At 31.1% G+C, this 14,263-nt stretch overlaps 1 protein-coding gene across 8 annotated transcripts in view; it reads right to left on the bottom strand.

The window, feature by feature from the left end:
- The window catches only part of LOC106457879, a 209,608-nt gene that overhangs the window by 132,926 nt on the left and 62,419 nt on the right, over positions 1 to 14,263 (bottom strand). For all 8 annotated transcript variants that reach the window (XM_022383936.1, XM_022383937.1, XM_022383940.1 and 5 more), the window contains exons 4-13: positions 10,117 to 10,314; positions 7,400 to 7,585; positions 5,463 to 5,561; positions 4,729 to 4,827; positions 4,259 to 4,357; positions 3,743 to 3,841; positions 3,206 to 3,403; positions 1,779 to 1,976; positions 762 to 959; positions 124 to 222 (exon numbers count right to left, since the gene is read on the bottom strand). In XM_022383936.1, coding sequence (XP_022239644.1) covers positions 124 to 222; positions 762 to 959; positions 1,779 to 1,976; positions 3,206 to 3,403; positions 3,743 to 3,841; positions 4,259 to 4,357; positions 4,729 to 4,827; positions 5,463 to 5,561; positions 7,400 to 7,585; positions 10,117 to 10,314 — 1,473 coding nt within the window. The remainder of the gene's footprint in view (positions 1 to 123; positions 223 to 761; positions 960 to 1,778; positions 1,977 to 3,205; positions 3,404 to 3,742; positions 3,842 to 4,258; positions 4,358 to 4,728; positions 4,828 to 5,462; positions 5,562 to 7,399; positions 7,586 to 10,116; positions 10,315 to 14,263) is intronic.

Genomic DNA, 14,263 nt, shown 5'->3' with positions numbered 1-14,263 from the left:
CATTAGATCTAATGTTTGTGAGTATTCCATTACATGCAAACCTTCCAAAAACACAACTAGTAAGTGGGGTATACAGCTAAGATTTTACAAAATTTTGAATTTTTTATCTGTGTAGCACCTTACCTTTCCTTGAGCATCAACAGGGGCATCTTTCTGTAAAAGGAGACGAGCTACTTTGATATTTCCATACTTGGCAGCCAAATGAAGAGGAGTAAATCCTTTCTATTAAATTAAAAAAAAAGGAAAATAAATAAAAACTGTTCTGGATATTTTGAAAGTTATATATTCTTCACAAAAACTATTATTCCTTGTTTATTACTATTTTAATATTAAAATTGTACTGAGATTTTAAGATTTCATACATTGATTAAAAAATTTTTAATATCTACATTAGGTTTTTGAAATTATAAATAACAATGTTTATGACCATGAAATTATTTGACTTCCTGAAACAATAGCTACTAATAAGAAATAATTTTAGAAATTACTTAGGTTTAAAAACAAGCAACTTGAATATATTTTCTATACAAGACCAAACTTAACATAAAATGGTGAGAATGAAATGAAGCTAAATGAACATCAAAACAATTTAACTATTATGCCATAGATTTCTATATGAGATGCTAGACAAAAATGTAATCGCGTTTTCTACTTTCACAGAATTTAAAATCTATTTCATTTTCAATTTACGATTATGCTGTAGCTGGTGTTTTATATTACACATAATTCTAAAATATCATTAAATATGAAAGTCTTCAAACCTTGGTAGTAACAGTAGTAGAGGCTCCATGTTCTACAAGTACAGAAGCCACTTCTTCCTGACCTTCTTTAGCAGCAATATGAAGAGAGGTGTACATGTCATTAGTTGTTGCATCAACTGCTGCACCATGTTGTAATAAGAGACCAACAATATCTACATTCCCAAGTCTGGCTGCAATATGTAGAGGAGTTTGTTGTTCCTATGGTTGAGCCAAAGAAAACACAGGAATCTATCAGTCTGGTCACTTGTCTTGCACAGGCTACATACTCACTCTACCAAATTACTATAAACTAATAGGAATCACCATTATATGAGTACAGAAACACTGGGTTATGGTTGTCTGTTTTATTGGAATTTGGAATAATATTACACAGAAGGTTCAATTTTTAAGCGTGACTGTAAATATTCTATATCTTTAATAATTAACATTTCATTATTATTGTGATTGTAATATATTAAAACAAACAAGGAAAAATCCACAAGTATCTAAAGTCTAAAAGTTGAGTATTATCTAAATTACAAAAGTTGAATACATTAAGCAATGTTTTTCATGTTAATATGAAAGTAGTAATGTAATTATACATTTTACTAGTATTTTATTACTTAAGACAGTTGGATCATATTTTATTATTTAAGACAGTTGGATCATATTTTATTACTTAAGACAGTTGGATCATATTTTATTATTTAAGACAGTTGGATCATATTTTATTATTTAAGACAGTTGGATCATATTTTATTGTTTAAGACAGTTGGATCATACTTTATTACTTAAGGTAGTTGGATTATATTTTATTACTTAAGGCATGCTAAAATGGTAAAAACATAATTTTTCCAAAAAATACTCTGTACAGTACTTATAAACACAAAACATAAATGAGAGGATGAAGGACAATTTATGACACTACAAAATTCTCCCTTTAACTCAATGTCATACTAATATCAATAACAACACACAAAATCAATTAAAGCATTAAAGACATTTTAGTATCTAAAAGTCTTTCTTAATGAAATTTACCCTGGCTCGTGCGTCAACCTGAGCTCCGTTACGCAACAAAATACGAATTATGTCAGTTTGGTGTGCTCGAGCGGCCAAATGTAGTGGTGTTTCCCCTCGAACAGTTGGAATATCTGGATTTGTTCCATTTTGTATCAAATAAACAACAATATTCATACATCCCATGAAGGCAGCTACATGAAGTGGAGTCAGACCAGACTGAAAAATTCAATGTTACCAAAGTTCAAATTAGCAAACTAACAAAATACATATATCAATACAGCATAGTTGATAAACACCTCTTAAATAACAGGTCCATCTTTACAATAAGTAATAAACAGTGAGTTTACATTAGCTCTAAATACATCTATTCTCTTTCTTTTTTCTCTCTCTGTATATAGACTTTTTTGAGTGAAAGGGTTATAAGTTAGGCCTACAGAGACTTGTGACAATGGTTTGCTATGGTGTTAGGCCAGTACTTAAGCTAACTTTTTAGAAAGTATATATTTTCTTTTTATACAGGATTCAGAGTGTGTTTTCAACATGTGGATTGAGTTTACAATTGACTTCTCTTGAGTTTGAGATGTTTCAAGCTCCATCTTGAGTTCTCTGTTAGGCTGGTGAAAGACTCAACGTGGAACTCAAAATATCCTAACAAATTCAAGGAAAAACAGCAAAAGTCCCTAGTAAACTCAATCCACAACTCCTAAGTTTTACATAGTGAAACCAGAGATACATTAAAGTATCTCCCATGATTTTCATTTTGCTTCATTCTTCTGTTGTTTGAATAATGTAAAAATAAAATATTTGTATCAAACCTAACTTTCCATTTACTACACAAAAAAGCAATAGAAAAAATTACTGTATTTTTTCATTTACTTATTATACTTCTAGTTACGTATTATGCTCTTTAGTTCTTGATAGGTTTTCCTTTGCTTCTTCTCAAACCAAGGTAAACAAGTCAACCAATTAGCTAATTATGTGTGAATTTTGTTACATAATATGATTTTGATATAGTTCATAACAATAATTAATATATATAAAAACTTATCTAATTAATGTGAAACACAAATTTATGATGAACTAAAAGCATTTTATCTCATTTACATAGATTTTTACTCATCTAAATATTAGTGTGTGTGTGTGTGTAATCACAAACATAATTTTGATATTAATTTTCCTACACAAGCTAAATGAACAGAAATCAAATTCTGATGCATAATGTAGTGCAATGCTATATCAAAAAGGATAACACTGAAAACAAATAAGATAAGACTTATACAATGCTTTAACATCTAAAATTCAAACTGCTGATGTGATTTTAGTATTTATTCATTGTTCAAAACAAACACCATATTTACTTGTATTAATATTAACTCTAATCCACAGCCAGTTTACTCCCCTAATATGCTATGCAAATTCTAATGACTAGTCAGCAAAACTTATACCTCTGTTGTAGCTTCAATGGATGCTCCATGTTTAAGAAGAAGTTCTACAACTTTCATTCTATTCTTTTTACAAGCGATATGTAAAGGTGTAAACCCATTCAGGGCTCTGGCATTTGGGTCAGCTTTACGATCGAGCAGCAACTTTGCAACCCTCACGTGGCCACAATGAGCGGCTACATGCAAGGCTGTCAAGTAATCCTGTGAAAAAAAAAATCATGCATTACTATTTAGAATCTAAATTGTCAATTTACATAAAACTGCAATATTAATGCAAAAGACATATAATGTCAGTGCATTTTACAGTAACAAAAGATGTCTAAAAGAAGTAAAAATACTGTGTTGTTCGAAGTGAAGTATAAAAAAGTGTTCTTTTATTTTGTGTAAAAATAAGAAAAATCGCTAGTTGCATTTGACATTCAATAAAAACAGCGGCAATCCTAGTGTTAGCATTAACAAGAATAAATACAGATGTCACTCCACTGTGCTCTAAATGTTCCCAATTCAAGATTATTTATTATGTTAAAATTGTGTACTTACCACAGTTACATCATCTACAGGTACCTTGTGGTAAAGTAAGATTCTGGCACTATCTACATGGTCACCTTGAGCAGCCATGTGTAAGGGTGCAAGACCATTCTGTAAAAAAACAGAAATAAACCATATACTAGAAGGTCACTGAAAATATCACATACATCAAACCCTCAAATAAACTTTCACAAAACTGACCCAATAAACCAAAAAACCATACACTCTAAATAATGTCTATTATCTATAGTATTACAAGCTGAGAGATGAGATTTAAATTTCTACACCAAATTTTCACGATATACCAGCAAAGTGAAATGCATAAAGTTTAAAACTGACCAACATTTTCACAAACTTAATTTTTGCATTGACAATTTTGTAGCAATGTTTATGATTAAAAGTATAAGTTAAATGTATAGGTTTTTAAAGGTTTTTGGTATACTTTAAGCAATAATAAAAGAAATAAAGGATATACAATGTGTATATTACCCAAACTTAAATAAGCAAAACTCTATTTTTGAATATTACCTTTGTTTTTGCTGTAATAGGGGCCCCTCTTTCCACAAGCATATCAACAACTTGGTCATGACCACTTCGAGCAGCACAGTGTAAAGGAGTTAATCCATCCTGAAAATAAAATGTTTACATATAACAGAAGAAATGATTATTATATACCAAAGTAATTCCAGATATTTGATAAAAACATAGAAGTTCATACCTTAAATAATTTCAGACTAAAATGGACATATTAACTTATGCAATAGTTAAGGAAAACTGATTATCAGGAAGAAACAGCCACTGAAAATAACATAAAGTTCTCTGGAAAATAAAATTTTCTAATAAAATGGAGTTTTGATTTCAAATCTCTCTCTCTCTCTTTACAGTTACTATTAAATATATTCATACATACATGTACATACAACATATATTCACATACCAATGAACATGTTAATTTATTAAATTGACTGAATTGTGCATATATGAAAGTTAAATCTTACCCTAGTAGCAGCATCAATTTTGGCCCCTTTATCAATAAGCAGGGTCACCATATTTGTTTTACCCCATTTTGATGCAACATGTAAGGGAGTTATTTGATGCTGTAAAGCAAAACATTTAAAAATTATTATAATTATATTCATTTATCTTGAGCCAATGACAAAATTACATACAAATATCTTAAGTCAATGAAATAATTATATTTAAACTACCACGAATCAATAAAAAGCTTTAACCAATATTAAGTACCATAGAAATAATACAGATTTACTTTTAGAGGTATTTTAGAATCACAGTTGTAGGTTCATAAGAATTTTTTTCAACAGACTAAGCCTTTCATTCATAATACATTTCAATAGAAAATCTCATAAGTAGTTATAATACAATAAACTCACTATCTACCATATACATATATAGTTATAAAAAGAAACAGCATTTTTTACTTTATACATGTAAATTTAATAAATCATTTGAAATTCTAACCTCAAATTAACTATTTACTTTTGGTATTATGACTTCAGCAATCATTCATCTTAACTCAATCCACCTGTTGTCAAGATTACAAATACAAATATACAATTATTAAGTTAAGCTTCCCTAATGAAAGATCATTCAACACATTGGCTAGGAATACAATAGTTCTTGGATTTCATACCGAGTCCTATATTTTGTACAAAAACTAAAATATGTACATACAATATATTTTGAACACACACATATCAAAACTAGAACTTACTTTGGCCAAAAAATTAACATCAGCTCCTTTTTCCAATAAAACCAAGGCCATATTCTCATTTCCATAATGAGCTGATATATGAAGAGGGGTAAAACCACTCTACAGCCAAGAATAACAAAATGTTAAAAATTACAATGCACAAACTTAGTAAATATCCTATATAGATACAAATAATATCCCATCATTTTAAATAAAAACATTCAATTTAACATATTTTAAAGGATATATCAAATATCAGAAATTGTTTTTAAATGCAAAACACAATAGAACGGGTTTTTAGAGAAGTGCTGTGAATAAAAATAGATATAAAATGGATCTAAAAATAAATGTGATAGGTAACAAAACAACTGAACTTTTTAAGTTATCAGCATTTTAGGTTATATCTATAGAAATATTGAATACCAGTTAATTAGGTTATAATTATTTGTATAGGTCACTAGTTAGGCCACATTTGGAGTATTGTGTTCAGTCTTGGGCTCCTTACCCTAGGAAGGACACTGAATTGTTTGAAAGAATTCTGAAAAGGGTTACTAGAATGGTGCCTAGGGTGGAGAGATTTTCATATGAGGAGAGATTAAGATCTCTGAAATTGTTTTCTCTTGAAAAAAGAAAAGTTAGAGGGGGATCTGATTAAGGTGTTTAGGATTGTAAAGGGAATTGATAGTGTTAATGCATCATCTTTTTCATACTTGATGGCAAGAATAGTAGGACTAGGGGACAAAAATATAACTTTTGGCAAGGTAGGAGTCATCACCAGCTAAGACAGTTATATTTTTCTAAAAGGGTGGTTGGCCTCTAGAATGGGCTGACTTTGGATACTGTGGAAGCAGTAAATTTAAGTGAGTTTAAGATAAAGCTTGATAACTATATGAATGATAAAGGCTAGCTTTAATTATTATTTTTTTAAATTTATTTAGTTAATAGTTTTAGTTTAGTTTAGAAGATGGGACAGTTGAGATGGACCAATAGGTCCTATGTTGTCCCTAAACATTATGTTATGTTATTCCTCAACGACATACTTACTTTTATATCTGTTTAAATTAATGATTTTTTTGGCTACATACACAAGCCCATTTAGCTTCACACCAAACTTGGTAACTTCATGTACTCTTTTATTGTTTTATATTGATTTTTAAGTTTCAGTTTTTTGTTAGTAGACTGCCGTACAATTATAATTTAATTTAAGAATTATACTTTTATCATTTCAATTATTTTCATCAAGCAAACAAACACAAAGATGTCATACAAAGTAAGAGTTAATTGTGATCCAAGACAAAAGTATATTTGAAAGACCTCCGTAAACATAATAATTATGGTACATGGATGTGAATTCTCCATTAAATTGCAATACTAAAATTTATGTAGCAATCTATAAGATCATTGGGTCAATTCAATAAATTAGATAAAGGCTCCACAAAGGTTTGTCAACTTGATAAAAAAAAGGAAACCTGTTACTTTACTCTTAAATTTTTTTGTTCAGGAAACTAGATGTACTTCCACAGGGTCCCCAGAAGTGTTCTGTTTCAAAAGTAAATAAAACCAAAATTAACAGTACAGTAACAAATACTTTTATTTCTTGCTTTTGAAATTCATATGTCATTCTGTGTTGTTGCCTACAGAGTGCATAATGTTTCTCATGATTCATGGCATGCACACACGTTACTGACATCACGACAGTATAAATTGCAACTTTAAGCATCCCTTATGTGACAACATTTTAGTGTCTGCTATCTTACTGATAGACAACACACCACTGTATAGAGGTTAAAACAGGTGATCCCTCCAAATGGCCTTCAGCCTCATTTTACACTTATACCAACTATTGTTTTCTTGTCTAGTACAAAGAATGCTTCATTGAATAAATTAGCACTCTTATAAAGTAGTATTGTAATGAATTAGGTAAATGTGAAATACTACATCATTGTTATGTAGTTTACCTTTGATGTAACATCAGGGTTGTGGTCATTCTGAAGCAGCAACGCAGCAGCTTTACAATCATCCTTCTTGGCTGCAATGTGAAGAGCAGGAAGGCGTACTTTTCCTATGGTATCATTTTCCAATAGAACAGAAACTACCTTGTTATGACCCTGCTGAAGAGCTACTGCTAAAGGAGTGAAACCATCCTAGGGTATGACAGCAAAAATTTTTAGTTAACATCAGTCTATTCTTCTTTTAATAGCATTATAATTTCTCCTCATGCAATACTTTAATTTTATTATACAAAAATATGTATACACCCAGGTATGTTATTAACCAAATAACAATATTTGTAATATTGCAAGTCTAACCGGCTGATCTAATATACAAAACTAGCATGAGTAAGATAAATATATATATATATGTGTGTACAACCAACATGTGATACACTACCATATAGAATTATTCAGTAAAACTCTTCTTAACAATAACATGATAGTAATATAATACTACTACTATTGGTAGTAGAGCGGTAACATATCGATACTGTCGTGACACTAGTAGTAGTAGTAGTAATAGAACTGCAGAAGTGTATTACTATTACTAGTATTAGCCTATGCTATTTTATTTTTTGATGACGTGTCACATATGACATAATTAAACTTACCCGATTTTGCAGTTCGTGAAAATAAAAAGATTGCTAGTAATAAAATCAGCACGAAAAATAACAAAAAACATTGATCTTACTAAAAACCAGTGGAATTTACACAACCGAATGAACTTTCTGAACATTGAACAATTAAAAATAGGCCTACCGCAAAATTGGTAATGCCACAGCAGTTTCTGAATTTATGCCTTTATTCAATTCGAATGTTATTATACAAAAACATCAACACATGAAGAGTATTTTTTCATTATTATTATTATTACGTAAAAGTCCAAAAATTATTATAAACTGTGCACTAGTTAAAATATTATTTTACAACATTTCCTGCTATTACAGTGTCGGCATGTCCCACTGATGATTTAAAAATTAAGACACTCGTATTTTTATTATAATAATCTAAGAAGTATTAATCGATGTTCACAGAGTAGCTCTTACGTATAGTATAAGTCTATGATTACCTTTATACTTTAGCTCTTACGTATAGTATAAGTCTATGATTACCTTTATACATACATTTGAGAGCTTAACTTAAGCATAGCAAGACTTTAAATTTGTTTGTTGTTAAGCGCAAAACTGCACAATTGGTTATTTATGTGTTGCCCATCACGGGTATCGAAACCCAATTTTTACTATTATAAACCTTCATACTTACTGCTGAGAAACGTGAGGGCAAATATTTTAAAACAGTGTAGGAATGTAAAAAACTATGTACACCAATCTCGTATAATTTTCAGTAATTATTTTTTTTTATTATCCAAATCATATTTAAAAAGAAGCAATATTATCAAGGATTAAGTTGCTGGAAAATTGTGACCACGTTAAAAAAATGTTTTATTCATTTTCCAGTTTACATCGTGTAACAAACAAGAGGGAATCCTCAATAGCCGTGGCCCTTGAAATTCTTTTAGGCAGGATTAGAGTAAATTTACCTATGAGACCTTGGGCGAGGTAACATGCATCTAACGAAAGGTTTTGACCTCCTGAGTCCAAAACTGTAATTAGATCTCAAATCGGTCAAGAGATGATGGAGCTATGAGCTAAAAGTTTATACTTGAAAAAAAGTAAACTCTGAGCCAGTCTATGCTGCGGCTAAAATACTATTACTGATACAAAAAAGTAAAACACTTTTTTTTTGTTTTGTTTTGTTTTGAAATAATTTCAGTAGTTAGTAGATATATATATAGCTATGTTTAAAAATGTTAAAATAGTAAAACTTGTTAAACATATGAAAGAGTAATAAAATCAAGAATATAATATGTTGGGTAGATATTTTAGTGTTTGAACTCAGGCAAGGTTCAAATTGAAAAAAAAAAGGAATAACAGCATTCCTCCGAGGATAAAATACAAAAAAACCGCAGTAGAGTGTCTTTAGAATTGTAAAAATCTTATTATTGAACCTAATTATCAGTTTTTACTGATTTTAATCAGATTTAAACTACAAAAAATCAAGTAACTATCATCAGTTTTTTACAGTCCTTCATTTTTCTATTTATTTGGTGAAATTAAATATATTTAATTTCAAGTTAATCAGCTTGACAGTTCATTTCATATTTCTTTGGAGTTACCATGATAATGAAGAGACAAGTTTGTGGTTTAGGTTTTTAAAATAGAATGTTTATGTAGCGCTAGTCTAGGATAATCTATATATCTAGTAAGGAAAAATTAAATCCCTATTACAAATAACAATAAACCACAAAGTGTGCATTTTGATATCTAATCATAATAACTGTTGTTTCTTGAGAGCATACATTGACCTAAAGATATGTATAATTATTACTTCAAACGTTACTGTTCAAAAACCCAAGCTAGCGAAGAATTAGTCACTTTTAAGTATTATATTGTATAAACTTTTGTTTCTCATCTTCCATTCCAACTGAAAAGTTCTGGTATTGACCGAAAATCCCTTTAGGTAGTGACTTGTAGGAGACAAAAGATAGATCTGAAATGTTCGTTTTACACTCCTCTGAGTCTGTATCCGAATTAGACAAAGTAAGAGATGTCTGCATTTTGCGTGAGTTTTAATATAAAAAACACAAAACCTTAAAATGAATACATCTAATTTGTACTCACCTCTGTAGAAAGGCTTTGGTTTGCTCCATTTGACAATAGAAAGCGAACGACATTGTCATGGTTTTCTTGAGCAGCCATATACAAAGGAGTGAAACCATTTTGGGACTGCACATTGACGTTGGCGCCATTTTGTACTAGAATCTTTACAACTGGTTCCTGGCCTGCGAGAGATGCTATGTGTAAGGCAGTGTTTCCTTTCTGAAACGTAAAGTTTTGAAAATTAATTAGTAATCACGTTCATGTGAAGATAATGTTGGTTTATTGATACATAAGTATTATATAAACCTGGAAGTAACTTCAAGTAAGTGATTAAGGTCATATAACTTAATAGGTTGCCCCCCAGTGTCTGTGGATTTATACCACTAGAAACCGGGTTTCTATACCCTTTGTGTAGCTTTGTGCTTAATAACAAACAACAACAACTTAATAGGTTTCTGATAAGCGTATCTGTACTTGAAAGTCATACATAAATTTAATATGTGAAATACTCTGTCTGTGTTTTATTTATATTCAAATTTGAAAACATTTTGTAAAATCAAATATGACAGTGTGCGTGAAAGTTAGGAAAATATAATTATGTTTTATTTGCTTCTGATGAAATAAGGTATTTTGTTATTTCAATCTGGACAGCACTTTATGCGACACATGGTGTCACAGTCAAGTCAGAGACCCCAAGGTTCATATACAACTGTCCCTTATTTAGAATTTGTTGATTAGATGGGGACTAGTCAATCGATAACTCGCATACAGCTGGAAATGCAGTGCGTTTTCACCTGTATATCGTAGGTCTGAGCCTTAGTCCTTTAGATATGCATCGCGGCACGTTAAACCTGAAATAAGAAATATATACATGTATATCGATTAATATTAAATCTAAACATTTTTCAGTCATTTCCACACGATATCAAAATCCCACAGTAAGTTTTTCAGAAAATTATAATGAAATACCTTGTCTACTGTGGCTACAGGTAAGTCCGACCATTAAAAGGTTTAGAGTATGGTGTCATGATCAATCCTACACTCTGAGAAAACAATCTAAGTTTGTGATACGTCAAAATTTAACTCGACTTTCAATATCTAGAGACCCTATCCGAATGAAAATATATATTTCAGCTATATCGTGTACCAGATTTTCAGAGATTTGATTAATATCTAATGATAGGTAGTATTCTACTAACTAAAGGTATAAGGTGTCAAGCCGAATAATTTATCATTCTGCATAACTTCTACTCGAGTGGCAGGGGACTTAAAGTGCTAAGAGACATTTATATAATTTTATTTATGGTTACTTTAATAGTGCAAGATGTATAGCATGTGCTAAACTTCATATGTGATTATTTTAAGATCGCCCTTTTCGCTTAACTGTGATGCACGATCCAAATTTTTGAATCACTCGTACTGGGACTTGTCCAACAGAAATAAGCTATCAGTTATCATCGCGGTTGGTGTTTATGTATTTTGTATTCATGGCAAAAACTACTAAGGCTAACTGCGCCGTGCTTAATTTGAACCACTGACCAGAACGAAGGAAGCCAGTCAGTATCACTTTATCACCCATCATCCACGCTTATAACGCATCCACAACTTAAAGTGCAAGGAATATTTTGTGGTATTGCATGAATTCGAACACAGTTCACCAGATGCGAAATCCAAAGCTCTACCACAAGGCCAACCCGTGCTTATATGTATGATATCATTGTTACATCTCGACACTCTAGGTTTACACAATCGTGTTTAAACCTCCACTTCAGTTCACATAACTAAACAGTGCATTTATCTTTGGTTCACAGAAACCAAGAAACGGTAAAATGATAAAAACATAATAAAGGACTTCCTATGTCGTTTACACTGTAACATAATTACTTTTAAGTATTTATATCCGATCCATGTAAACTACAATATTTCTTGTAACAAAAAACTTTTATTTCACGTTTGCTTCCGATGGCTCAGTGATAAGATTGAGAACTTATAACGCTAAAATTCTGATTTTCTCCTCTCGGTTGGTACAGCACAGGGAGCCAACGGTGTAGCTTTGTGCTTAATAATAAATTTATTGCTCTTAAGTATGAACACAACGCCATTTTTTTATTTAAAGAAACATAATTAATCAAGCATGCTTTATTTTTTATTTCGTTTAATAAGTTCAAGTTTTAATCTTCAAGAGTTTCTTGTCTGTTTTTTAAGCATTTCTAAGTTATCTTAACTAGCAGGAAAATCCTCGCTTCAAAGAACCGATCAATAGCCTGACATTTAAGTCATAATACAAGCGCTTTATATAATATACATAATACCAGGTAGAAGTATTGAAATGGAAAGAACTCTTCGTAAGCTTAGAGAATTAAATTCAATATGTATGTTGCAATGGCGTGGAAAAGCTTAGACAAAAAAGTACTTTAAACTATTTTATACTGGTATCATTCCAGATTTCGATTAATTAAGAGTTATTACAACAATTATATACACAAAAATGACACAAAAGCAATTTCACTGCCTCTTCGGTCTCATTTTGTGACAATATTATGCTTGTTTAAACCTATATTGAGGATTAACTGTTCCAATCCATGCTGTCCTTGAAATTTCTTATTCATCGACGAAAATTTTTAATCTTATGGTCATGAATACGCATTATTGTCGCAGTTTCTAATGTAATAAGCTCCTATATGGTTCAGTGTTTGATAATACATTTTATAATCTTTTCATGGACTCTCCACTGAAAGATGGCGTTCGCTTTTAAGACCACGTTTAAGAAAATCAAAGGCACAAAAGTTCATTGGCTACTTTGAATAATTTGATAGATGTGTGGTTAATTAGGATTGTTGTGGTGATTCTTTAATCTTTCCTATTTTTTTCTTAACAACCCCAGGATTAATGTAGTCATCTTGTCCCAAGTTGTTTCCATCTAGTAGCTGTTCAGGGTGAGGAATACTGCTTACATATTCATCAGCAAAAATTGAAGAAAAAGTAGAAGTTAATAACTCAGCCATCTCATAATCATCAGCAATGAGTTTTCCTTTGTCATCCCACATCTTTCTCATGAAAACAGTAGTAGATTTCGAGGTGTGGCTGGAAGCTTGTCAGTCATCACCAACTTCAATCTCTTGTTTATTATTTTGCTAACGGTACGAGGAGACAAATCCCGATCTATCGCAATGGCTATTTGACTCTGTGGGTTACTTTTTATAACTATAGCCTTTACTTTGTGGAACAAAGCAAACAGCTTCAGAGCTTGTTGCTATTCCACAATTCCAAAAGCGTTACCGTACAAAGGTTTCCGCTTCTAAGGAGAAAAATTAAGGCTCCCTTCTTGAAATGCTGTGGCATTTGGTTCTACATCATTCAGCAATCTCGCTGTAGAAATATTCTATCTTGGTAAGGGCTGCGACACAGTCTCCTTCCACGAGTCTATATTGGATAGCATTGCACTGTCGATTAATGAAGAATTCGCCATGAAACAAACGTATAGGTGTTAAACATGTAGCCTGTGGTGCAATGGTTTGCATCTGCGAGAACACGCCATTGTATCAGCATATTTCAAATTTAAATTGTTCGTATAAATGCAATTAACCTTCTGTGTGATTTGTTAGCAATTCTTAGCTGCATGCAACTGCAATGTTTCGTATATCTAATGTTTTAAGTTCTAAATATAATTTTAAAATTTAAAGTTGTTGTTCGTGTTTACTCTATTTCGGTCCTTTCTTATCGTCACGTCTTCATTACATTAAAGTAACACAACAAAACTCATAGATTGAATAGTTGAAAAAATATTATAAATGTGTAAGTTTGAAAGTCCAAAACTTCAATGTGAGAAAGGGGAAGGTATGAGTTTTATAGAAGACACAAATCTTCAATGGAGGCAAACTCTTATTAGTGCTGTCTAACAACATATACATCCATAACTGTTATATACTGTTCGTTGCTTATCAATAATGTATAATTATACTTGTCATAAGACTCGAGCTTATTATATATTTTAACAATATATTATTTATTCAGTCATTTAAGATTTTTCAAGAAAAAGAATAGTGTGTACTAGTTTTTCAATCACAACCATTCATTGTCAACGACGCGTGCCACTCAATATAGCTATCTAATTAATGAATATTTGCTGTAAAATTCTTATTGGTGCTATAAGTGTAGCTGCCAGTTT

This window comes from Limulus polyphemus, unplaced genomic scaffold, assembly GCF_000517525.1.
Source record: "Limulus polyphemus unplaced genomic scaffold, Limulus_polyphemus-2.1.2 Scaffold385, whole genome shotgun sequence".
NCBI lineage: Eukaryota > Metazoa > Arthropoda > Merostomata > Xiphosura > Limulidae > Limulus > Limulus polyphemus.
Note: the sequence above shows the minus strand (reverse complement) of the source record. Positions and strands in the feature narration are given on the sequence as shown.